General features: G+C 32.8%; 2 protein-coding genes across 2 annotated transcripts in view; one reads left to right on the plus strand and one right to left on the minus strand.

The window, feature by feature from the left end:
* The window catches only part of LOC134857014 (uncharacterized), a 290454-nt gene that overhangs the window by 205517 nt on the left and 59208 nt on the right, over nt 1–25729 (minus strand). The gene's annotated exons all lie outside the window — the stretch shown is intronic.
* LOC134841790 (fibronectin-like) overlaps nt 1–25729 on the plus strand; it is a 121820-nt gene that overhangs the window by 38923 nt on the left and 57168 nt on the right. The window contains exons 6-8 of the mRNA XM_063857858.1: nt 15105–15211; nt 16663–16867; nt 23680–23991. Coding sequence (XP_063713928.1) covers nt 15105–15211; nt 16663–16867; nt 23680–23991 — 624 coding nt within the window. The remainder of the gene's footprint in view (nt 1–15104; nt 15212–16662; nt 16868–23679; nt 23992–25729) is intronic.

A 25729-nucleotide genomic window follows, 5' to 3' on the forward strand; every position in this document is an offset into this window, starting at 1 on the left:
ATTATGATTGGTTAAAAAATGGTACATTTCAAGCAATATTTGACAAAAAAAAAATTTTTATCAACTTTATCAAACTCTTTATGGACAAATGCAAAGAAAAGACCTTTTTCCAAGAAGATTTATCCAAGAAATTGACTTTGCACGGATTGAAAACCTTTCCAATAAGGGAACAAAAAACCTGCTAATAATTGATGACCCTTGTGAAGAAATTTCAATTTCTCAGCAGTTTGTAAAAATTGCTACTGCTGGAAGACACAGGGGACTGAATACATTATTCATTCAGTATAACTTGTTTCATCAAAGTGAATTGGGAAGAGATGTTGAGTTACAAAATACACATATAGTCTTAATCAAGTCACCGAGCGGTGTTTTACAAATCATTACATTAAATCAACAACTAGGTCTAGGATCACAATTGAAAGAGTGGTATCAAGATGCAACATCTACTCCTTATGGTAATTTACTCATTGATTTAACTAAAAAAAAGTTGCTTCGCTAAGATATTGCACAAACAGCGGTTTAGTCCACCAAACGTTTTTTAACCAACAGGAACAGAAACAAAGTTTTTGAACGATGAGCTACAATACATCTCTATACTCTCAATATTTCGAATAATTTCTCGAAAACATTTCATCCTCTATTGTCCAAAAAAGTTTTATACAGTTCCTCAGCGAATGTATATTGAACTTGCTACAGGACGAGCTGAAGGATCGCCGAAAAGTAGACGTAGTAACACATCGAAGAGAAAGATCAGAAGTCACACGAAAAAGAATTTCTATGCATAAACAGAGAACTATTTTATGATCTCCTAAAGGCTTACAACTAGTATCTCTTATCACTTCTTTTGTCATCAAACGATTGACATAGTATGGAATAGTTTGTTCAAGCTTTCAAAACAAATCATTTCTCGAGAAAACACTCCTGAAAAACTTTGGGTTGATAAAAAAACAGAATTTGGGGGAACTTTCAAAAAATTTTGCGAGAAAAACGACGTTGAGGTTTACTCAACAATGAGTGGAACAAAAGCTGCTTTTGCAGAGAGAGCCATCCAATCATTAAAACACATAGTTTACCGTTATATAGAAGACCTTCGTGAAAAATTTACGTCAACTTGTGTCTACAATGAATTGTCGCGTCAATAGATCTATTGGGAAATAACCTAGAAATTTCAAGAATACTGATTTCTTCTCAATTCTGTACAAAAAAACCTCTAACAAGGACAGAGTGAGAAATTCAAAGAATGAAATTCCTTTTCGAAAAAAATATAAACCACGATTTTTGATGCAATTTTTGAGAATTCGACAAAACCTACAAAAAAAGCCTTCCACATGCATCATCGAAGATCTCGGCAAAGAAGAAATTCTGGGAAGTTTTATGAAAAAGAGCTGAGAAAATGTTCAGATTAAAAGTAAAACACTTTTTGAATTAAATTTCCATCGATCAGTTGTCATGGATTCATTTAAATTTCAGTTAGTATTCAGCGCTTCTTTAAATTGTTATCTGAACAATAATCTGAGTTCTTTCACAAACTTTCTATCCTAGCTAATACTTTTGAAAGGAGAATGGGAGGTTGTCATTCCTGAAACCTGATAACCTTCTTTGTGCCAAAAAGTTACTGAGGGAAAGCTCACATTCGTAGATGGCAGAGAAAGTTCTGATGATAAAAGAAAGATTGAAGCATCGCATTTTGAACCAGGATTGTATCCAAGTTTTGTTTATATAGTTGTAGCCTTGAACAACAAAATTCGAGAACGTCTAGGTGCTCAAGCATTTGAATATAACGGAATCTGTGTATCAGTAGATAAAATCACACAAAAGATTGCTGCTCATTTACGTGAGAATGAATCAGTGTTTATTAGTCAAAGTTCATACTTGAGTCACATTTTTGGTTGTGATTTGGAACAAAATCAAACAGGAGTTATAAAGAAAGGAAAAAATCCACGTTATCCTCAAAGTTCTGACGACCTTATAAGGATACAATCTTAGATGATATATAGTGATATTATAGATTATAACGTAGTCGGTGATACTAAAACTCCCTTATTGCGTTGTATTCCATTCATCTCTAAAGTAAAAAGTGGAGATATAATTTCTACAGGACAGTACATGATTAATCAGTCCTTTACAAATTTACAGTTTAAAAAATTGCAGAAAAATTTTTTCCATTTTTGATTTAAACTTCAAACGAAATGGTTGCTGAAAGTTCAGCTGATTTCCCTATTTTTTGAGGACATGCAAGACAACGTTTTAGAGCTCTTGCGCAAACTCTTGCGAGAAACGCAATCCCTTTCATTAAAACATAAATAGTCCCAGCTGCAGAAAGAATTGGAGCAGATTTGTTAGTCTACGTAAAATCTAAAAACATTTGCAAAAGATGTGGGAACAAAAACAGTTCAAAATTAATTGGAAGTTGGAAAAAAGAAAATCAAGCGTAAAACTGGTAGAACCAGATCCACTTCTCGAAAAAAAACAGATCGAAAAACGATGGTTCTCGCAAAGACATTTTTCGTAATATAAAATGAGTGTAGGCCAAAGTCATTTTCGGTACGGGGTTTTCACAAATTCTTCATTGGACGTTTTTGATAAAGTCCAAGTTTAAGAAACACTTATGTCATCTTACACACAAAAAGTTTTCTCCACTATATCTCTGGATGAAAATAGGGTTGGGTTTTAATTTGAAGCGGATCGTAATCTCCACTTGGATATGCGTGATACCCATCTTAGTTTAAAGGTTCAATTATTCAAGGGAAGGTTGTTTGATATTTTTATTTTTTTTCTCTCAAAAAACTTATTTTTTCGAAGTTGCAGTAGGTTTCAGTATAGTTTTAAGTAGATGTTTCCAACAGTAAGATTATCTAACAAATCAGTTAATAGGTCGAATTATAACAAATTTCCTTACGCTCTGAAGTTTTTTGAAAATTTTTTTAGTTTTGTCGCTAAAAATTCTAAGTTTTTCCGAAAAAACTCCTACCATTGATTTACCATGTACCAGAAAACTAATTAAAAGATCTTCATTCCACAATCTACACGTAAATAACTAGTGATATTCAATAAATAGAAAATGCGCGCCAAAAATTTGTGAAAAAACTAGATATTTGCACACAAAATCCAAAAAAAAAAATGTTTTTTCCCCTCTTACCATCACACTGACACCTTACCATTGGTATTCCCTATGTTAATTTGTTTTAAATTCTATACCCAATCTTAAAACATGGCAAGGCTGACCCGAAAACTATAACGTATCTTAATACATAGAGTCAGCCGCGCACATCCCTCCCCCCCTAAAAACCCCTTTAGCACTTTAGCCTCAACATTTACTACTATCGTATGTATTTGGTGTGGTTGATAAATTTTTGTTATATTCCCTTATTTGAGCGTCTACAAAGATATTATTAATTGAGTTTGAAAATATTCCAAAAAAAATTGCGAATAATCTGCGTGCTAAGCTTGCTTGTTTGTTTACTTGTTTGTGTATAGCGCATGTGTTGTATATTTTTTTTAGTAATAAAAAAAAATGTTAAAATGTTGAATATTGCGTATAAAATAGTTAATATTTTTTTGACTCAATGTGCTGAGTCTGGAAATACTTGAAAATTCACCAATTATTGATACGTGCCTTAAATTGCTGTTAGATTTAATCGTCTTAGTTTAGTTTTACAATCGTCAGGTTTTAGATGTAGAAGTCCTTTAATATTGCTTTGGTAGAAATATTCGTGATCGAGTCTGTTAATGTTTCCATTTGAGACTTGGGAACAATGTACTTTTTCTTCAGAAAATTTGGCTTTGATCTTATATCCTGTTAAGATTGTAGCTCGTGCTTTTAATAGAGTGTTGCCACTATATTTTTTGTTTCTTTTTCTTGTGGTTCCGAATTGCATTGATTTACTTGATTTTTTGGGTACTTGTGTAGTTTTTTTGGTCATTTTCTTCGCAATGGTAATGCGTAACCAATAAATTTGGTCCTCTTCAGGGGTGAGGATTTTTATGTGATGTTGGCTCTAAAAGTATAAAGGGAAAAAGGATGAGAAGAGAAAATTTTTTTAAAAAAATACATGTGTATGATAGTCCTGAATAAGGATTATAGAGTATTATGAATCCAAGTGTCTTTTTTTGTATATCTATCGTATTTATAAACAAATTTCGTTGTTTTAAATGGGGGAGGTAAAAAGTGAGCTGTTATGTCTGGTGGGGCTAGAGATAGTGAGTGTTGTACTAAATTAATTAATTTTACCGTGATTTCAACTTTGATTGTCGAAGAGTCTGCAAACTTGAGTGTCAGAATTTGTATTTTATAAACCTTTGTTTTTTTTGGATTTCGTGTCAGTATTGTATTCTGTTGAGTGCCCAATCATGTAAACTGTGGCTGTCAAGATGTTGACCAAATAAGGGAGGGGTTGTTTCGAATGTATTCCAATCTAACCGTAAAGGTATATTGTTAATAAAAAGTTCTCTATATCTAATGTCTTAATTTGTAGGGAAAATTAGTAGAAATGGTGTGGCTGAGTAGAAACTGTGAGCTTGACTTTTTGATGAAGGTGTTAAAGTTAGGTATAGGTTTTCTGGTAGTGAGTGGCTACAATTAAAATTTGCTAAATTGAAAAAAGTTTGAAACGATTCAAAAAAATTTGAAGTTTTTGTCTTGAGGAGTCCAATTGTTTGAGAAAAAGCTTTTGAGAAATGATTCGGTTCGTCAAATTATTTTTAATTTTCGAGTTGAGAATTGAGTGTGGTCGGATTGTTTATTGGTTTTTGACAAGTGAGTTGGGTATTGGCAATTCTTGAGTGAGGCAAGTTTGAACGTCTAGTATTGAGCTTCCTAGTTTTGTTTTATTTATGAGATTATTGGGTGTATTCACTAATTATATGTACTTTAGGCTAAAGAATTATGTCTGATTTTTGCTTTAGGATTATTCAATTTTTTTTCTTTGGGGAAATTTGTAGTGTAAATTGAGACAAAGTTGTTCAAATTTGTACGGGTTGATAGAGGAGGGCTATAACATTCGAGTCTTATTTATTTCAGTTGTCAAACATGAACATGATGCTTATTTTTGACCTGGAGGTCTCTAAAATATAGTTCTATATATGTTTGAAGTAAGCAATCTGTCGGCTAATGAAGTGGTGTCAAATTGGGTTGATGTTGATCTGGTTCCTGATTGGCTGAAATTGAACTAGTTGTTTAAGAGTGGTAGCATGAAATATGTGGAAAGAAGAAAAACTGTTCAAGTTTTAAAATGTCTGCAATGTTTAAGTAATTGGAGAGGGATTTTTTGAAACTCAACGTTCTTTAATGTTTTAGTTTGGGAGATAAAAGGTGTGTAATTTTTTCGTGGTTGATTTCGGAGTCGTAATGATTGTCTTTGTGGTGGTTTTTCCTTTTGTTCTTGTAACATATTTTTTTTCTCCTAATTTTCGATTTATACTTTGTTTTTGAGCTTTTTGTTTTTTAATTTTATTAGAAGTTTTCGGTGTGTTGTTTTTTGTTTCTTCAGTTTTTGAATCTAATAATTGAGTTGATTATTTTAAGTCATGTCTTTGTGAATTTTGTGCGTCTGATTCGTCATGGGAAATTTTTAGTCCTGTAAAGGAAGTAAATCGTGTTAATTCGCGAAGAGTGGGTTCTATTGGAACATATGGCAAAAGATTAATTCTGTGTTTAACTATTTCTTTTTTATTTGAATCAATAAGTTTGTTTGTTAAACCAGTGGGTTTGTGAAAATTTTTAATTTGTCCTTTTGGTTGGCTGTAGTGTTTTAGGTATTCCTTTTTGTGTCATACAATTTGGTATTAGTACATGTGTTCCACTTTTTAAAATTGTGGCTGGTGTAAATCGTTAATTTTTTTGTGATTGAACATATTGTCTTCAAAATGTTTTCTTAACTATTCCCTTGTATTCTTTATCTCTGTTTAAAATCCATTCAATATGTGTTCTTGAGTCTAATTTTAAGATTTGTGGATGATGAATATGATCTTCATCATGCATATGTAGTGAAAGATTGTAACAAACTGATTCCTTGGTAGGTTGACAATAACCTTGTGTATTTTTGTCTGTGAGCATTATTGAATCCCGTGGTTTTTGGCTGAAAACCATTTCATACGGTGATAATCCTAGTGTTGTTGTTATTTGTGAGTTGTAGGCTAGGGGAAGTAATTTTACGCCTGTTGACCATTCTGTATACTTTTTATCATTTCAAATTCTTATACATCTGAATTATTCTTTTAGTGAACAATTCATATCTTCGACTAAACCATTAGTCCATGGGCATGATATGTTCATGGTTTGTTTTTGATGTTGTAAAGATGGCATAATGTTATGATTTCTTCATTTATAAATTCAGTGCCGTTATCTGTAAGAAGGATTTCTGGTAATACGATTTTTGCAATCCAGTGTTGTATATTCATAACAAGCATTACAATGAGGTACAGGGTTTAGTGCTACGTACTATGTAAATGCGTCGACTATAACAATTATAAATGAGTTTTCTTCTGAGGATGGTGATAGTGGTCCGTTTGTATCAATTGAGATCCTGTGGTTGAAATAATAATTTTGTTCTTTAAAATCTTTTTTTTTCTATGATTTGTTTTGATGTGGATATGGTTTGTTCAATTGGCATGCCATACAGTCATTACAAATTTTTTTAATCCAAATTGGTGCATTCGGAATGTAAAATTTTTGTATAAAGTTTGAATATGTTTTTTGATCCTGTTTGTTTTTTTTTTGTATTTAATGTATGTGAATTGTGAAATGCTATGAGTATCATACTTATAGGAAGTCAGGGCAGTTTTGCTTCGGGTGTTTGGTGTTCCAGAATATCGGTACTCTCCTTTATGGTTGTTTTATTGAATTTTCTGAAGTATCTAAGAAGAGTTTAATTTTATAGTTGTGCCAAGACTTAATTTCAAGTTGTCTAATAACTGTGTCTAGATTTTCGTGTTTTTGTAATAGGTCTAAGGCCATTTTTTCTGTGGTTGGTTGAGAGTGTAGAGAGTCTAAAATCTGCTTGTGTAAATTGATTTTGCTGAGATAAGATTCATTTTGTTTGTTCCGTTATGTGATTGTAAAAATGCTGCGCCGATGCCAAAGTTTAAAGCATCGCGCATTTGATAAAATGGTTGGTCTGGATCTGAGATTGTATTTGATATTTGTTCAGTAACAAATGTTTTTATTTCTTCAAATCGTTTTTGGTGCTCTGTTGTCCAGTCAAATGTATTGGGATATTTTAAAATCGTCTGAAGTATAATTGCATTTTATAATTACATTTTTTAGATTTTTTTTTGTTTGATGGTAGCTGAAGTTTTATGATTGCGTCTATGCGAGATTTTACTGTAAACGTGTTTCCTTTGATAAGTAATCGATAATTTGTTCAAGGAATTTAACACAGGTGAAAACGAAATGTGATTAATCCGGGACTGCTTTCATGTTTTTCCTTAAGTTGTAATTGGCGATATTTATCCAAGAATCGAAACTTTTCGTGTTTTGTTTGCGAATGCAAGAAATCATCTTCTAAATAGTTTATGACATTTTTGCTAAGAATGAGTGGTCGGAACATTTTACTCACAAATGCTGAAAAAGCTGCAGGCCCTATGGAGATTCCATAGAATAATCTATTGAACTCCTATTGCTGATTTCCAATAACGAATTGTGTTAAGCGTCGTGATTGTTCATCTAGTGGCATTTGACTATATGCGCTGTTCATTTCAGCCGTTGTAAAGTAATGTCAGTTTATTTTTGTAAGGATTAGTTGGTTTGGTTCTATAGGCCAATCGCATTTATATTCGACCAGGATTTTAGGTATCTAGCATCTAGAACAATTTTTAATTAATCACTTTTAGCGAGAATAAGACGGGGTTTATGAATGTGTTCATTTTTAATTGTTCTTCGTTATTAACCGGGGAACTATTTTCCTATTGTTCTAAGTTATCTAGTAGTCTATCAATCTTATCGTGTAAGTGAATTGGAATTTTACTTGCTTGTTATTTTTTGAAAACTCCGTCAGGTCTTAAGGGTAGGCGTAATGGTGAATTTACTTTTCGAACATCGAATTTAGTTGTGACATAAGCAATTGGGTATTGAAGCATTAGTTCTGCTAGTTGTTCAATTTCTTGCTGTGAGATTTACGAGTGTGAGAATCGATCGTTGTAAGGAATTTCTGTTGTTCTATGGTATATTTTGAAATGTGGAGTGTTATTTTAAAATGAAGTCTGTAAATTAGTCTGTGTTTCGTTTTGAATCACTGGTAATATTATTAATTGATAGTTCTACATTAATAATTGTTGACTGACATATATCTGATAATTTTGAAAGACTATTTACTCTATATGCTGTTTCTATTGTAGGAGATGTTGTTGTATTTGTTTCACAATATCGTAATAGTCCTAGGGGTAGTGTTATTTCATATGGGTAATTGTTTTATACGTGTAAAGAATATCATCTTAACTTATGTTTTTTTTGTATATTTGGTTAAGGAAATTGTTACTCGAAAAGTTTAGGAATTGGTTCAAGTTCAAAATCTGACATGTATAGTCGTTGTTTTTTAACATTTTTGTATTAATGTATATGATTGATTGAGAAGTTGTCTACTTATCCTGATAATGGTTTCTGTTGTTTCCGTTCGTGGTTGTATATGGGTTAGAATTCATTAGTTTGTTTTGTTCCATTGTTCGAGTGGGAACGAGGAATAGTTGGATTTTTCCATACGTTGTTTAACTTGAGCCTTGTGCGGCGACTAGTTTGCTTAAGGTCTTTCAAGGTGATAACTTCGCATGTAGAAGTTGTATTTCATTTCAGGGGTTTGTGATGTTTGATTCTGCTCCTGAGTCTATTAAAAAATGAATTTCAAGGTCTGGTGGTTGAAAACTTTTGTTCTTTGGACTTTCTAAGAGAAGTGGGAGTGTCCCTATTTTCTGTTTAGGTGGTTGAAATTTATTAGATGTATTTTGATACATGTTATTCGTACTCGAACTTCCTTTGGGGGTTGTTAAGTGTAACCTGTCATGTTTTGTGTAATGCTTTGTTCATCAAAATTCTTAAATTTTTTTTTCTGATAATAATTCGATTCATTTGGTGTTTCATATTCTTCTTCAATCTGAAGCATGTTTTTTGAAAGCGTATTTTCTCCTTCGCTCTCGTCATCTGTGGATTAACAATTTATGTGACTCAGCTGTAATTCTGAACTTTCTGTATTATCAATACCGGGAGGGTCTGGTTGAGTTTCTTATGTTGATTGTACCTGATTTATCAGTATTTGGTGTTTAGGTTACTGCTTTACTGTTTGGGAATTACTTCTTTGTGAGTTTGATCTTGAGTAAATATTTCTATACTGGGTATTTTGACTATTTGATCTGCTGTTTCTGTTTTGTGAAAAATTTTGATCTGGAGAACTTCCGCGATAGTTATTTCGGTAAGGTGATTGCTGTCTATAGTTATTATAGTTATCTGGAGTGGTTTTCCAGAACTATTATTACTATGCATGTTCTTGTTTGGTAGGTTTTGATCCTTTTTCATGTATTGATAAAAAGATTTATTTGGTTCTTTGTACTTTTGTGGTTTGTTTTGATTATCTTGCTGCTTTTGTCTACATTCGGCAATGCTGTGTCGGTATCTTCGGCAATAGTTACACTATTCTTTGAATGATGGTTTACAGTTAAGCTTTGGATTTTTCTCGTAGAAATTTAATATCTGAAAAAGTTTTTCAGCTAGTTCAATGTCGGAATCTTGTGTGTTATTTTTTTGTGAAGTGCTTGTATGTATGTTTGTTACATATTGTAGTTTTAAATTTTCTTCCAATTTTATTGTGATTTCAGCTTGTTCTAGTTTGTCTACTAGTTTTCGGAAGTTTATGTCAGGTTCTCCAATTGAAGATGGATGCGATGCTCTCTTTCTTATTGCCTTTTTTTTTGTAGTTTTGGAGTTAAAATCATCATTAAGACTTCTGTTTTTGTCGTATTTTTTTTATAATCATGTGTATTGAGTGAGTATGCTTTTCTTACCAATGTTTCGATTCTTACTGCAAATTGTTCTATTTTTTCGTTAGGGAGTCTGCGGATTTGATTACAAATACTCTTTGATGTTGTTCATTTCGTTCAGAGTCGAACACTTTTGAAAATTCTTGTGTGGATCTTTTTCAGTCTGATTTTATTTCTATTGGTTAAACTGAAAACCATGCTTGTGCTGCGCCATCAAGTGTGGTTTGGGTTAGAGCTGTGCAATTATGTAACCAATTTTGATGAAGTGGCTTTTTACTGGTACAGGTCATAATTTTAAATTTAAGTTAGCTGTAACTGCATTTAAATAAACTTCTACTGAGTAATCAGGATCTGTTCCTGTGAATTCCATCAGTGGTTTAATCGAAGAAATGGAAGATCTTACCATAAGGTATGGATTCATAGTCATTTGAAGTGATTCTGCGGCATTTGTTCTTTGAGAAAAATTTGTGAGTTGTGTTTTTGTAATTTCATGTTTTTGTAAATAATGTGGTCATGGTATTGCATTTTGCAATTGTGTTGGTTGAGAAACTTGTGTATTCTTTGGTTTTTGTGACTGAAATTTTTTAATGAAATATGAAGCAGAATTTTAACTGGGAGGATAAATTTGTTTTGATTGTTGTGTTCGTTCATTTCGTGTGTATGGTTCAAAAAGATGTGGTTGATAAATAGGATCTGATTGATCAATTTTTCAGTTATTGATTTGTCGATTTGTAGTAAATTCATCTTGATTTTGACTAAAATAATCTTCATCTTCTGAATATTGTGGTTGACTTCTTGTAAAATGTTTATTTGTTTTTATTTTGTTGAAAAAACGGGAAATTCCCGCTATGATCCACTGTAGCTCAAGGTTGATCGTTGAAAAAAACTGAGTGAGTGGAACTTGTTGTGGTAGCTGTTGGTTGTAGTTTTGTCCCTGTGGTTGATTTTGGTTGCTTTTATGGGGAGGTTTTGCTATGTTATTATTTGCAAAAAAGTTGTAATTTTGATCCTAAAAATTATTTCTAATAGTCGTTTTCTGTTTGTTTGCTTGTTTGTCGTGATGTCGCTGCTGGTATAAATGTCTGATAATCCATTTGTGGGTTCGGGGTAGCAGAAGGTTTTACTGTTGATTGTAAGGTTGTTTGTGGGAATGTGGTATATTTATTTTGTGGTGTTCTAATTGTTGGGTGAATGGGAGAAATGCTTCGTTGCGTTGTTGTCGGCATTGTCTCAATTATTTCTTCATTAACGAAATGTGATGGAGTTTGAACACATTGTTGCTTAGGAGTTCATGTTACATTAAAATTTTCTTATGTATAAATGAACGTAGAGTTTAAACTTTTTTTCTTGTTCTATCAATGATAATTGCAATATTTTAACATATTTTTTATTTACGGAGATAGTAGTAATTGCTGCACTTGAAATATCAGTTGTTATGTTAATGAATGATGAATGAGACCAATCAGGGTCCCAAAAATAATCTTTTTCATCTGCTAATACAGTTTTGTCGTCCGAGTTTCGTGGTCGAAAACTCTTTCTTGATTGTGCTGTGATTTCGATGTTATGGACAAAATAATCAATTATGAACCATGCTTAGATTTTTTGTAAATCGTGTTTGACTTTTTTGAATTTTCCTTATTCTTGAGATTATCACGGATTGTAGCTAAAAGTTTTGAGAAATTGTTTGTTTCATGTCTTACAATTGATTGTTGGGATGTTTTGAAGCGGTGATACATTTTGTGTTTCTTTCAATTCCAATATAGATATGTAGCTGTAAATAAGTGAAAAGACGTATCTTTTAAATTTTGAATTTGCTCTTTGTGATTTTTGGTATGGTATATTTTTTATATTTCCTGTGAAAATTTTTTAGAATTCTACATCCATATCATCTGTTTGTATTTGACGTGTAGGGTGGTTTGGTGGAAAATTACCATAGTGTGATGTTATAATACATATTTCTTTGAGGTAGTGGTCAAGAGTTTGTCTTTTTTTTTCTTATTTTGGGGAATTCTTGTTTACATGAGCTGTAACTTTTTTCATATAAAATTACAAATAAGTTGTGACAAAATTGTACTTGTCCCTGAGCGGGATCTTTTTCTGGTTTTATAACAAATGGAAGTACACTAATGTCGTCGAAAATTTCGTTGTCTTCGATCATTTTTATATAACAAGACTGTTAATGTGTAACATTCAATATGTCTTATTGGTTGATTTCAATTATACAGACGTACTAATTTATTAAGGTATGATTTGTTATTTTTCTGCGTTTTCTCTTAATTGATGATGGTGATGTAGCTTCTGAATCAGAAAATTTTTTAAAATTTTGTAACAACTTTTTTGTGTTTATCGAAACATTTAAATCCTGAAGTTCCTCTGTGGTGTTTCTATCTGATTCTGAGACTGCGTTTTGCCTTTTTGAAAATTGTTGTTTGATAGTTTGTTTAGTTTTGTTATTATTGTCTGCTTAGATTTTTTTCTTTTTGATCTGATAACTCATATTATTTGTTTGTGAGGTGTAACTACAAGATCGTACCTTTTCGTTTTTATGTTATATGATTGCTGGCTTACTGCCTAAGTTATCTCTTGACATAAGTTTTAGGATGAGGAATGCAATCACTCGGGGGTTAGAATTTCTAATTTCTTAAACTGTTAGTTCTTACAATTTTTGTGTGGTTATCTTAACTTGGGGCATATTGTCGTAATTAACGGGTTGGAGAGAAAATATATCGATTTGTGAGAATGATTTTTTTTCTCGTGATTAGGTTTTAATATATGATGGGTTAATTAATCTTATCTAGTGGTTGTAATTTGTGATCAAGGGTTGGGGAATAGTAAATCAATTCACAAGGTCCAGGTATAATTAGAACACAGATGGATCGTTAGATACTATTTTATCACCTAGTAAATGTTTTATCCTGAGTCATCCAAGAGGAGAGGCTCAAGTGAAGGATGGGTAACTGAAGTTCTTCACTGTCTATCTTAGTTAAAATGGCTAGTTTTTTCAAAATTTTTTATTAGTCCTGGGACGTTTGTAAGGGTTGGAAATTGGATCGACGTTTTAGGTCATTAGAAACTTCAAATAATGTGGAGAACAAAATTGTTCTAATTTGATCCAAGGGAGGCCTTGATGATCAGAATTTAAGGGAAATATCTTAAATGAATTTAAAGATCTTAGGAAAGACTTGATGATCTGTTTTTTTAATCAAAGGTGATTTAAGAGAAAACAAGGATAAGCCTTGATAAAATTTAGATAAAATTTATATCTAGAAAGGTTTAAATTTAGGGTATTAAATTGTTAGGTTGATGCTGTTATAGTTTAGGTGATGAAGCTAGAATGAAAAAAAGATGATGTGTGCAGACTAGTGAAACTAATAATAAGTTTTTATACAAACTAATTTCTGTATTTTTTGTTCAATAAATATTTTTGTTCAAAAGTTTTGATTTACTGCAGATTTTGGGGGAACGACATGTGTTCTTTTTAGTCGTTATTGTTGACAAATTAAGTTCAGCACCAATTAAATTGAAGATATTTTGTTCGGTTCGTTTTTATGTCAAAAATGAAAGTCTAAATTTACTGCGTAAAGGATTCTAAATATAAAATCGTCTTCTTCCGGTGTTCGTTTTACTAGCATATGGTGGATTGGTCGGTTTCTTCCTAATCTTTGTTCACGCCTTGTTCCTGGTGTTCTTGCAAAACCTGGTAATTCTTGTATTGTTCGGAAAGTTGGCGTAGATCTATTGAGTCGAAGAAACATTTTTATTAATTTCTCTATTCCATCTAACATTTTTACGATTTTGTAATTGCCCAATACTATTTTTAATTGTCTAATTTTAGGTTAGTTAAGGTCTTTTTCGAGACTTATGGTTGCACCAGATGAGTTATGACCTTTTGTTTATACTCATAGAGTAATTTCAGATAAGGTACACCGTCTGTTTGTCGCGCTATCTTATTTTCGGCCGGATAGATTCGTGCAACTTGTTAGTCTAATACTAATCTGAATCTTACTCTTATATATCCTAGTCTCAATAGATCTAGTGTATCCTGATTTTTGCGTATTAGTTTTTGGAGTTTCACCCAAAGGAGAACAACTGTAGTCTAGGATTTATTCAATTTGTTCTGGTGCTGAAACTACAAGTAGTTTCAGCACTTACAAATAAGTGTCAATGTTAGAGATGGAATATGATTGGTTTGTAGTAATATTTTATAAAGATAGCGAATTATATTCAAGTCCATTTATAAATACTAGTTTAGAACTGGTTCCATTATGAGAAAAGTTTGAGCTTTTGGTTTCAATCAGATTATTTTTTTGTTTCTTACAGTTTACATATCATTGGACGTGGAAGTGACATGTTTATTGAATGAATGTGAAGTCTGTCTGAATATTTCCCGACTTGTCCCCTCGCATCTATGCAAAATTTTATATCAAATAAGTAACAAAGCCAGGGGCGGATCTAGGCAGAGGGGTGGCGGATTTATTACTAGCATATGGTTTTCGTTTTACTAGCATATGGTGGATTGGTCGGTTTCTTCCTAATCTTTGTTCACGCCTTGTTCCTGGTGTTCTTGCAAAACCTGGTAATTCTCGTATTGTTCGGAAACTTGGCTTACATCTATCGAGTCGTAAAACATTTCTATTAAATGCTCTATTCCATTTAAACTTTTTGCGATTTTGTAATTATGACCTTTTACCAGATGAGTTATGACCTTTTGTTTATACTCATAGAGTAATTTCAGATGAGGTACACCGTCTGTTCGTTGCGCTATCTTATTTTCGGCCGGATAGACTCGTGCAACTTCTTAGTCTAACACCAAATCTTAATCTTACTCTTATGTCTCCTAGTCTCAATAGATCTAGTGTATACTGATTTTTGCATATTAGTTCTTGGAGTTTTACCCAGAAGGAGAACAACTGTAATCTAGAATTTATTCAAATTTTTCTAGTGCTTAAACTACAAGTAGTTTCAGCACTTACAAATAAGTGTGAATGTTAGAGATGGAATATGATTGGTTTGTAGTAATATTTTATAAAGATAGCGAATTATATTCAAGTCCATTTTTAAATACTAGTTTAGAAGTGGTTCCATTATGACAAAAATTTGAGCTTTTGGTTTCAATCGGATTACTTTTTCGTTTGTTACAGTTTACATCTCAATGGACGTGGAAGTGAGATGTATACCGAATGAATGTGAAGTCTTTCTGAATATCTTTCGTCTTGTCCCCTCGCGTCTATGCATGATTTCATATCAAGTAAGTAACAAAGCCAGGGGCGGATATAGGATTTTCTCGAGGCAGGGGGTGGCGGATTGTCTAAAAAATTATTTTCAAAAATTTTTTTGACCCTTTTTTTGGGTCGACCAATTAATTTTCGGAGCTCTCTTAAAGCAAAAAAAGACCCTGGTTTGACCAAACTTTCTGCTCCACAAGCAAACTTTTGAAGAAAAAAAACAGGCCAAAAAGCGTTTTTAGGCACTTTTTGAAAACGTTTGAGCAAAGAATCGCGTTTTTTCGGTGCGCGCTCCCCCCTCAAAATTAGTATATATTGGCGTCAAAGGCGCTCTTCGAAAAGTTTTAGGGTCCATCTCCAAAAATTGATATCTCTAAATAGTGCAAAGGGTGGACCCTTTGGGTCTGCAGGTGGTCGCCCGAGTCGAGATTTTTCACCTAATTTGAAGCAAGATTTGAGCGGTTTGAGCGGTTTTTTTAGACAATTACGCTCAAAATCTTGCTTCAAAATGAGCGGTTTGAGCGGTTTTTGAACGGTTTTATCTAAAAAAACCGCTCAAAAACCGCGCAAGAGCAAAAGCACTCTTAAATAATTTAAATTTGTTTATAAACTTGTTTGAACAATTTCTGAAAATCTTGCCTTTCATGAAAAAATGGTTATCATACAATTTTCATATATGGAAATTGTATGATAACCATTTTTTTCAAAAAAAAAATAAACGTAGTTATTTTTTATCACCAGACTGTTGTATTTGGTTCAAATAGCCGGAGAAACTAGATTGAATCTTTTTTCAATAGTTTTTTGAAATTGTATGAAAATTGTATGATTAGCATTTTTCCATACATTTGATGCAGGCAATTGTATGATAAGCTTTTTCGGTGTGGGGAAATTTAAAATAAGCATTTTCGGTTCAGGGATGTCAACCCGGGGTCACATTACCTTTCCAGGCCTTTTTGTTGGTTTTAATCGGTTTTCTTTATAAGACCGCTCAAAAACCGCTCTAAAACCGCTCAAATCTTGCTTGAAAAAACGTTCAAAAATCACCGCAAGAAATTAGTGGTTTTTGAACGTTTTTTTATGCAAGATTTGAGCGGTTTGAGCGGTTTTTCCAAAAAAACCGCCCAAACCGCCCAAACCGCTCAAATCTTGCTGAAAAACCGCTCAAACCGCTCATATCTTGAGCGGTTTTTGAGCGGGATCTCGACCCGGGCGGATCCCTGAGGGGGGAAGGCGTTCGCCACCCCCTAAATCCGCCCCTGAACAAAACTACACTTAAAATCTTATCTCATCTCGTGTGGGTAGTGGCTTCGAGGAAAACTCATTAGTAAGTTTTATTTTTCGGCAGATAATCAAAAAACACACCATATCATGAAGCTTTCTGACCTGCCACCAATTTTTCATCAAAATTTTGAAGCGTGCAGTCAATTCGTTTTCATTTCAAATTGTGATGTCGAAATATTTCATTCCTCTGTAGGTATTCTCATCCTCAGGAGTCTCTGTGGAAACAGGCTACATTATGTTTGATTCGATCTCGTGTCAAGGACATCTAGAGCATGACTGCAACATTACTCTTGGTCAATTGGATGACACAAATAACCTGCACACGTTCAACGCAACTTTGATTGATAAAAGAACAGAAACTTTTATCCTGGCTACCACAAACAAGAATTTCACGCCCGGTAAGAATTACCGTTTGAACCCAGTAACTGATCACAACAGACGATAGTCCTTACTGCAATACAAGTCAATAAAGTAGTCCCATTGCTTGCTTTTTATATTATTTAAACTTAAATCGGCCGGTGATTAACGCTCGTAACGATAGCCTCATTCTTGGAAATGCACAAAAAAATACATTGGTGTGTAGCGTCGCATCTACTTTTATGTTGTGGCAGCTTGGCGAACTTTTGAATAGAGTTTTCAACTTTCGGATGCATGGTTCAACTTTCGGATATATGTTTCTATACTTGAGTGGTGAATTTGTGATAAAGAGACTACAGTATACGATTAAACAGTCTTCGACTAAACAGTCTTCGATTAAACAGTCTTCGATTAACAACATTGGATTTGAAATTCAATTTTAGAAACTTAGAAGTTCAATTTTAGAAGTTCATTTGATGCTCTTGTAATTCAGATAATCAAGAACTGATTTTTATTCGTAGGTCAATGTATTTTTGCGCTGCTCTGATTGGTATAGTTTATAGCAAATGTATCTCAAACTGTCTAAAATTTTGAAATGATTCTGTAATTTAGGGTGAAAACAAATCACATTGGATCTCCTTTTCTATAACTCAAGATTAAACGTTTAAAAAATTTGAATTATCAACCACATCCAGTTTCAAGCGTTAATAATCGATTAAATTATGATTTTAGTACCAGTCTTACTATAATTGAGAAAAAAAATGATATTAATCAATTAATAATCGATTATAATCTCTCTTTTTGAAATGCAATTATAATCAGTTATAATACATTTTAATCGAGGATTATCGATTAGTGAGCCATCTATTTTTGATTACAATTCTAATGGATTATAATCAATTACAATTTAAAATTTTCTTAAGTTTTTTTAACCACCAAAATATCAGCACATTGCGTTAATTTCATGATTTACTCGGAAGAGTTATTTTTGACATACCGCAGGAACCTTTCAGCTAATACGAAATATCTCTATAAAATTTTTGTTTCGTAGTAAAATTTTGTGTTCAAATGAACCAAAGTGTTACAAGACATCTCGCTTATAGAGATTTTGATTTTGACATAAAAACAGTAACCCATGAGATATATTTAAGTTGAACTTTTAGTGTTACAAAATTCTGACAAAATAAGAGATTATAAGCGATTAGATTCAAGTATAATTGATTTTAAGTGTTTTGTGCATGAACTGTAGTCAATTATAATCGATTAAATTATATTATGATCTCTTGGAAAATATCACGATTAAAATCGATTATAAATGATTAAAACATCTAATTTTAGTAACTATAATCAACTATAATTGTCAAAAAACCATCATAAAAAACCGCTATAATCCATTGCCTACTCCTAAATTTGAAAGCGGGCTGTGATTCTACAGCACATATAACAAAAGCTACTATCAAAGTATTCGATCTTTATTTGTATAAAATGAGCTCCAACATCAGACAAAAATTGAACAAATATATGGCAAAATAGTCTTAAGTGGACAAACATCAGTGATTTGAAGGCCCTTATGATCAAAATCTTCGGCTGCAGAGATACTATAGTGATTGGAAGATTTGACTTCATAGTTTCATCACCAACATCTTACGCCCCCGAAGAATCGCAAACTGGCGCAAGTTTAACGGTCGGGGTTTCTTAATCCATTTTCCTGATGCGGGTCAGAAAACTCTCTAAGGTAAGTAAGGGTGTTAAGCTTGCCAAACTTAAACAGCACCATAAGCTACGTTTCGCTAAAATCAAGACTAAATAGCATTTTTCAAGTTTAATTTGCTATCAGCATACCATCTATTGTACTGATTGATTTGGCGAGTATTCGCAATGCCAATGGATCCGAATTGCGTTCGCATAATGTTTCACACTGACTTTTTCTTTTTTGTTGATCGAAGTGGTTCTCAAAAAAGAGCGAAGGGTTTTTCAAATGTTTTTATGAACAAATGATCGAAAATGGTCGTTCTGTCAAATCTGGTCTTGCTTTTTTCTTTATTCTTTTTGTTTATGCGCTGATCTGCTCAGTAAAGTTTATTGAACTTATATTGTAAAAAGTCTGAAAAATTTGAAATGATTCTGTTCTTGAAGGTAGAAGTAATTCACATTAGTCTTTTTTTGCTCCATGAGAGTTAATTTAAGGATCAACATCTTGAGCCCCCGAAGGATTGCAAACCGAGTCATGGTCAGCGGTGTTAGTTATCCGAATCGGTGTTAGTTGCCCGAAAAAGGTGAACCAATCTATGCCGTCTCTTAGATTTTTACTTTTGTTATACCAGTCAAACATTATTAGCACTATAAGCTGCGATTGTCTGCAATCAAGACTGAATAGCTTGTTTCAATTTTAAATTTCTATCTGCTACTGCACTTATTAGTTTGCTGAGTATTTGATACGCCAACGGATTCAAACTGCATTAGTTCTGAACTTTGGATTTCTACGGGTGCTATTAACTTCTAAGACTGAAACAATATCTTGTAGTTTTGCAAATACTACACGGACATAAATCATTTTATTTCTTTCTTTGGTTTCTTTATTTTTTTAAATGAATTTATTAACATAAGATCTTAGAACTTTTATAAGTACCGGAAAAATCAAAGCAGCAACAAGGATCTAGAAAAAACGATGACCCAATTTTCTGAGAGACAATCGGTGAAAAAAACGATTAGCAATCTAGACGCGGACTACATGCAAATGAAGTGTTAGTTTATATGTAAAAAAACTAGGTATTGACCCCATCTTTATTGGTACTAAAAGCAGTTTTTAATTAATTTTGTAAATCAATTTTTTTAACTATCCATTATATAAACTCATACTCTTTTCTTACTGTTGTTTCTACTATAACTTTTGTCAATACATTTGACGATTAGACTTATAACTTAGGATAAGTTACTAAAGATATGCTATCCCGCCTAGATAAAGCACTTGTCCCGCCTGTAAAATCTACATTATTTGCGCTGCTCTCACAAATGTTGTGCCGCTATACAACTAAACTGCCACTGGAACCGCACACATATTTTACAGCCCCAAAGTCATACAGGTGAAGAAGAAGCACCATCGCTTCTCAGAATTTCTTCTGATTGAGATGTAACAAAATAGAGAAGTAGACTAAGCCGCAAACTATGAAAACCAATTTATTAAACAGGTAGTTGTCCGATCAAGTAACAACAGTATTTGTATTGCACTTTTTACAGCCGATAACGCAAAAAAATTTTTGTTCGAATTTTTTGAGCGAAAAATCAACTACATGCTAGAGTTCAGAAAAAAAAGGTTTTTTTCCTCTCGTGCAAAAATTATGTGTTTTTGGACTCAACTCAGTGAGCATGAAGCTTGCTGTTGGTTTTCAAAGAGGCAGCAGATTTTTCTGTGGTGTTCGTGTCCGAAAGATTATCTCCTCATACGAAACCACTGATTGGCGGAAGTGCAATCGACAGTGTCTCAAACTTGTTTGTAACGAAAAAAAGTTGCTCATTGTCCTTTGACAAATTTTAAAAACTGGCATCATTACTAGTAGAGTACTCACGAGCCATGACTTACAGCCAAAAGCTTTGAAGTGCTCACGCTGCAGAGCGAGAAAAAATGAAGGCTCTTTTTACATTTTAAAACATCTTCACTTTTAATTTGCAATGCTTCTTGTGAGTGTTGATAGGGTATTTGTCCAGGCATTTTGCGAATTAGATTGATTCAGTTAAAACAAATAATTAATAGTTTTAAAAATTTTACCGTTTCTAGATTTATCTTACACGCACAGTTCGAACTATCAAAGTAATCGTCCATATCAAAATTTTTTTCATAGCTAACGCAGCGTCAGACAACATTGCATGACTGCCATAACTGTACGTTTCAAAGTGTTATGGGCACACACATCGTTGAAGCTCTTGCATCATTGTTATGTCTAGTATAAAAAAAAATGTCGGTCAGGAAAATGGAAACATATCCATGCGGGATCACAAAATCAAGTTTTTATCGACCTCGCATAGATAAGTTTCGACTTTCTTCACCTAATTGGTATGTTTCGGCTTTCTCGAGTTTCTCGACCAACAAAAAGTTTCCAAAAAAGTTTGTTGATCCAGCTCAGATTCTTTTCAAGCGGCGTCACTGACAATCGTATGTGTACTGATTCTCTTTGTAAAAATTAAACAGTTAAATTTAAGCCCTCACTATGAGTAGATATGATAACTATAGTAATTTTCAATTTTTTAAAATTTGTCGGTCGAGAAAGTCAAAACATATCGAATTATGGTCGAGAAAGTCGAAACATATCCAACACTTTTTTGTTGGGTCGAGAAAATCGAAGCATACCGAAGTTTGGTCGAGAAAGTCGAAACATAATGAGTTTTGGGCTAGAAAGTCAAGACATAAATCGAGCACCTCAACCCGGGGTGCACCCAAACAGAATCAAATCAACTGTGAGTTACTTCCGCTTCAGAAAGCGGAAGGTAGAATGTTACTGTCCCATATTCGAATTTAGAGTAAACCTTTGGAGACAGCGTAATGAAGAAGATAACGGGAAAAACAAAATTTAACAGCAGATCCAATCATACTAGCAACATGTTTCTAACAAGATATCGTAAAAGGAAACGCCACGTAAATGACAACTCACTCGAAATAGCTGCTTAGTTCAAACGAGATTGTGATGGCGCAAAAAGTGCTGGATCAACAATTTTGTATAAAAGTTTTTTTTCGACAATTCCATCCTAAATTGCCAACCGTTTCAGCTAAATTTCGTACATCAAAAACCAGATCAAAGATGAAAATTGCTTTTAGGATCAACCATACAAACAACTCGCTAATTCTAGTTCCGCAGAATTTGTCCTCAGCCGTGTTTTTGACTTCGAGTTGTTTATGTATATTACTTTCATTACTTATAAAGGCGCGCAAAAACATAAGACAGTTTTTTATATGTGGAAGTGCTCTTTTAGATTTTGAGTTTTTTTTTCAGTTTCTTTGCAACTACTTTTTTTGTTATTTGAATTATTAAAGTAGACAACGAACCAAAAAAATATCAGAATTATTGCACCAAAGTTTTGCAGGACGGCTCCTTTGCAGTTGCCCCTTGTTTAGCTTGATGTTTTTTTTTCAATATCTGAGGTCAAAAAAATATACCAAAATTTACCGGAAATGCATTTAAAAAACTTAAAAAGCGAACTTCATCGAGCTGTATAATTTTTGTTCTACAAAAGAACTTTCCACTACTTTTTTCCAAAACAGAAAACTTTTACAAAGAAGAAGGCATTGTGAAAGAGGATAAAAAAGGAAATAATTGTGTCGGGTCACGAGCACCGTTGGAGATGTTGGTAAAAAAATAGAAAAGATAAACTATTGAAAACAAGAACTTGGTTTGAAGCCGCTCAAATCAGCTATCAACAGGTTATAATTTTTTCTTACCCTGATCGGAAAAAATTTTGATCACTTTTCCCAGAAAAGAATTTGGAAGTGGGCATAATACTACTCTTGATTAGTATAAGTGAGTGTTTCGAGGTTTAATGGAAAATCTAGGGATTGTTTCTGTATGGTATAGAAAATTGGACTTGATATTTGCTCGTACTCATCCTAAAGGTAGATTTATTGCAGACAGTAGAAAATAATACATACGAATTAAAATCTAACGATGATCTAGACAAATGGGGTTATGAGCATCAAACAGTGAAATATTGTAGATCCATCGAGAGGTGCTTGTACCAATTGAATTGAAGTAATGACGATCGTTGTTAACAGTAAAAACAAAATTTCAGAACAGAGCTGATTTTTTCAAACCATTTATATGTTTCATAATTCTAGCCCAGCTCGAAATTTAACTCAACTACTAATCGTCGACATATCCAACTGAAATAAAAAAATCCAAAATATGTGAAACAGAAAAATTAATTCAAAAAATATCATTATAAATCTGCTCCAGTAATTCGACATTGATTTTTGTTGATAACTGAAAAGGGCGAAAACTGGAAAGATAGCTGGAGAGACCGAGAGTTGGAAATTAGTTTAAGCCACTCAAAAAAAACTGGGTAAATCTCAAAGTAACTAAACATTTTGCAGCCAATAAGTTCATTGTGACCAATCACAAAATTAGCAGACTGGAGATTCACGATTTCTAATATACTTCTGGAAATGGCTCAGGAAAACTCTTAATTTTACAAGAATATCGATTTTAAGAAAGTTGGAAACCAACAAAATTGATTTCTGGCGATTTGACTTTGATATACTTTTAAGTTCAGTTCAATTTTTCTGTTAGGAGAAAGAGCTCTTTTTCCGTTCCCTTCACATATACAAAATGTCACTAGTATTTTTTCTGTTCACAAAGTGCAATTGTCACAAAAATTAGCTTGAGGACTCACTGGGCTATCACACTCATTAGGGTATGACTTCAAAATACTTGACCCTTTAAAACTCTTTCTTACTCCATAAAAATGATGTTTGTGAGGTTAAGGGAAGGCAAAAGAGCCAAAAGAACGCAAACCTTATTATGAAAAGCAAAAGTGTAAAAGTAACTAATATTTTTAACGGCTTCTAGTCTCGAAAGTGGATTTAAATTGTCAGATTTCCCAGCGGAATAAAAAAAATTGCTTACTGATCCATTTTTCTCAAATTAGGTTAATTTCTATTGAAAAAGAGTCAATTATAAATTGGTGTTGAGATTCAAAGAGCTTTAAGCACATATCTGTTCGTCGAAATTCAGAAGCTTATTTAAAAAAACAAGGCGTTATTTTTTAATATATATTTTTTCTTTTTCCTCGTGTTCATTGACTCTTTTCTAACGGTCTAATGTCTATCTTTTTATAACTACCTAATGCAAAATGTTTTTTGTTTTAGTTGACAACATAAATTTTCAATTGTTGACTGAGTTCAGAAATGCAACCTATCAAATGCTTCGGCTTGCGGATTCTGAAAATGAAACTATTTTCAACTCAGGGTCTCCCTTACAATGCGAAGTTATTGAAACTGGAGAAAATTGTACCAATTTAACAGGATCTCTGCCAAAATTGAACGACCAAGGGCGCTATTCTTTAGAAATTTCTGGCGTCCTACAGCCAGGTGAATCATGTAACTTTACTTGGGCAGTGATTAGCTTTTACTTCAAAGAAATAATGTTCAGCCGTTCAGTTCACGACGTGGTTTGCACAGGTGAGAAATAATTTATCTAAGCGAAGGGCAGAATTTTTTTGAAATATTAAATAGCTTGAATTTTTTTTCGAGCTCGTTACAAAGTGGCCCAAAAAGCTATGGCGCATGGTGTGTTTCGTTTAAAAAAGGTCGGCCATAGCACCTGAAAAAATGTAGCTTTTTGAAAAAATAAAGCAATTTGGATTCACTAGAAAAACTATTCACAATAATTGTCATTGTTGTAGAAAATTTCGCAAAAGTTTGTCAGAAATGTTCTGTTTTTCCGAGCAAATTACACAGTAAATTTGATGGGAATTAACTATCAATTTAAATTCAGTACAACCATCAAGTTGTTTAAATTGTTTTTATTACTTCTTTTTATTGCATTTTTTTCACCTAATTCAATCTTCTTTTGCTTTAAAACAACATGAGTTTTTTGCCACGTTTATATCATCATGCCAACCATTTATCTTGTCTCAACCAAAATTTTCATAATCGCCAACCATTTATCTTGTCTCAACCAAAATTTTCATAATCGCCAAAATCAAAGTTCAGAAATGGCGTAATTCAAGACCCGAATATTCCAAAACAACCATTTTAAGTTTTTCAAGAGACTTTTTGTTTAAAAGTTTGCGAAATTTCTAACCCCATCTATAATATGTTGTAAACTGAACATTTTGATGCTTTAGCTTGACAGCACTCAAAATTTGGGGGAACTTTGTATTTGGCGTGTTTTTGTTTCTCTTTTTTTTCGTTTTTCCTGCAAAGTCAGGTACCAAAAATATTTATCACATTGTGTCTTGATTTGAACGACTTCAAAACCGGTTTACTTTTTTTCGATTTTGTCTAATTTCGAGCGAATAAGCAAACACAGCCACAGCAGACTTTTAAAAGGCTTCTCACGCTAAAAAAAATGGCGCTTTTTTCATTTCTGGCGCAGAATACTTACATTCTAATCAGTAAAACTTATCTGACCAGTAAATCTTTTTGAAAAATTTTAAAGCAGAGATTTTCATTAAATTTTGTTTGTTCTCGTCTAGTCTCTGATCAAAAATTAGCTGAATATGCAAATCTGCGCTATTCTCAATTCGAAGTTAGAATAAACTCCAGACGTAATTCCCGTACCCTGGACTTTTGTTTTTTTAATGTCTTTTTTAAGTTTTTAAAATGTTTTAAAATTCCATAAAGAAAATTGCTGGCAAACTTATTTAAAATACGGTTACTATCAAAGTTTTTTCGAAGCGTTCCCTGAGATCCTCTCATTCCACAACAATCAAGTACGCATTTTTTAAAAAAAAAACACGTTTTTACTATATGCAACAAACAGAATTAATTAAAAAGAGCAATCTTCAAATTTTAAGAACACCTATAAGGGACCTATTAAAGCTTTTTTTCTATAAAACTAGCTTTGCATGCAAGTTTTTTTATCACTGGGTCATCTGCTCTTTTAATTTAATTTTGCTAGTTTCAATTTTTTTGCAACTCTCCATAGTTAGTTCGTGACAAATTTATCAAATATTAAGAACACCTATAAGGGACCTATTAAAGTTTTTGTTTTGTAACACTAGCTTTGCATGCAAGTGTTTTTTTGAATTGTGTTATCTGATCTTTTAATTTATTTTTGCTAGTTTCAACTTTTTGCAACTCTCTATAGTTCTTGACAAATGTACTGCTACAACTTTTTTAGATTTAGAAATAATTCAGACCTTAAAACTTATTCAAAATAGTTGTCTTGAAGTTTCGTGGTTTCTTTTTTTTT

Source organism: Symsagittifera roscoffensis, chromosome 1, assembly GCF_963678635.1.
Source record: "Symsagittifera roscoffensis chromosome 1, txSymRosc1.1, whole genome shotgun sequence".
In the NCBI taxonomy this organism is placed as follows: Eukaryota; Metazoa; Xenacoelomorpha; order Acoela; family Convolutidae; genus Symsagittifera; species Symsagittifera roscoffensis.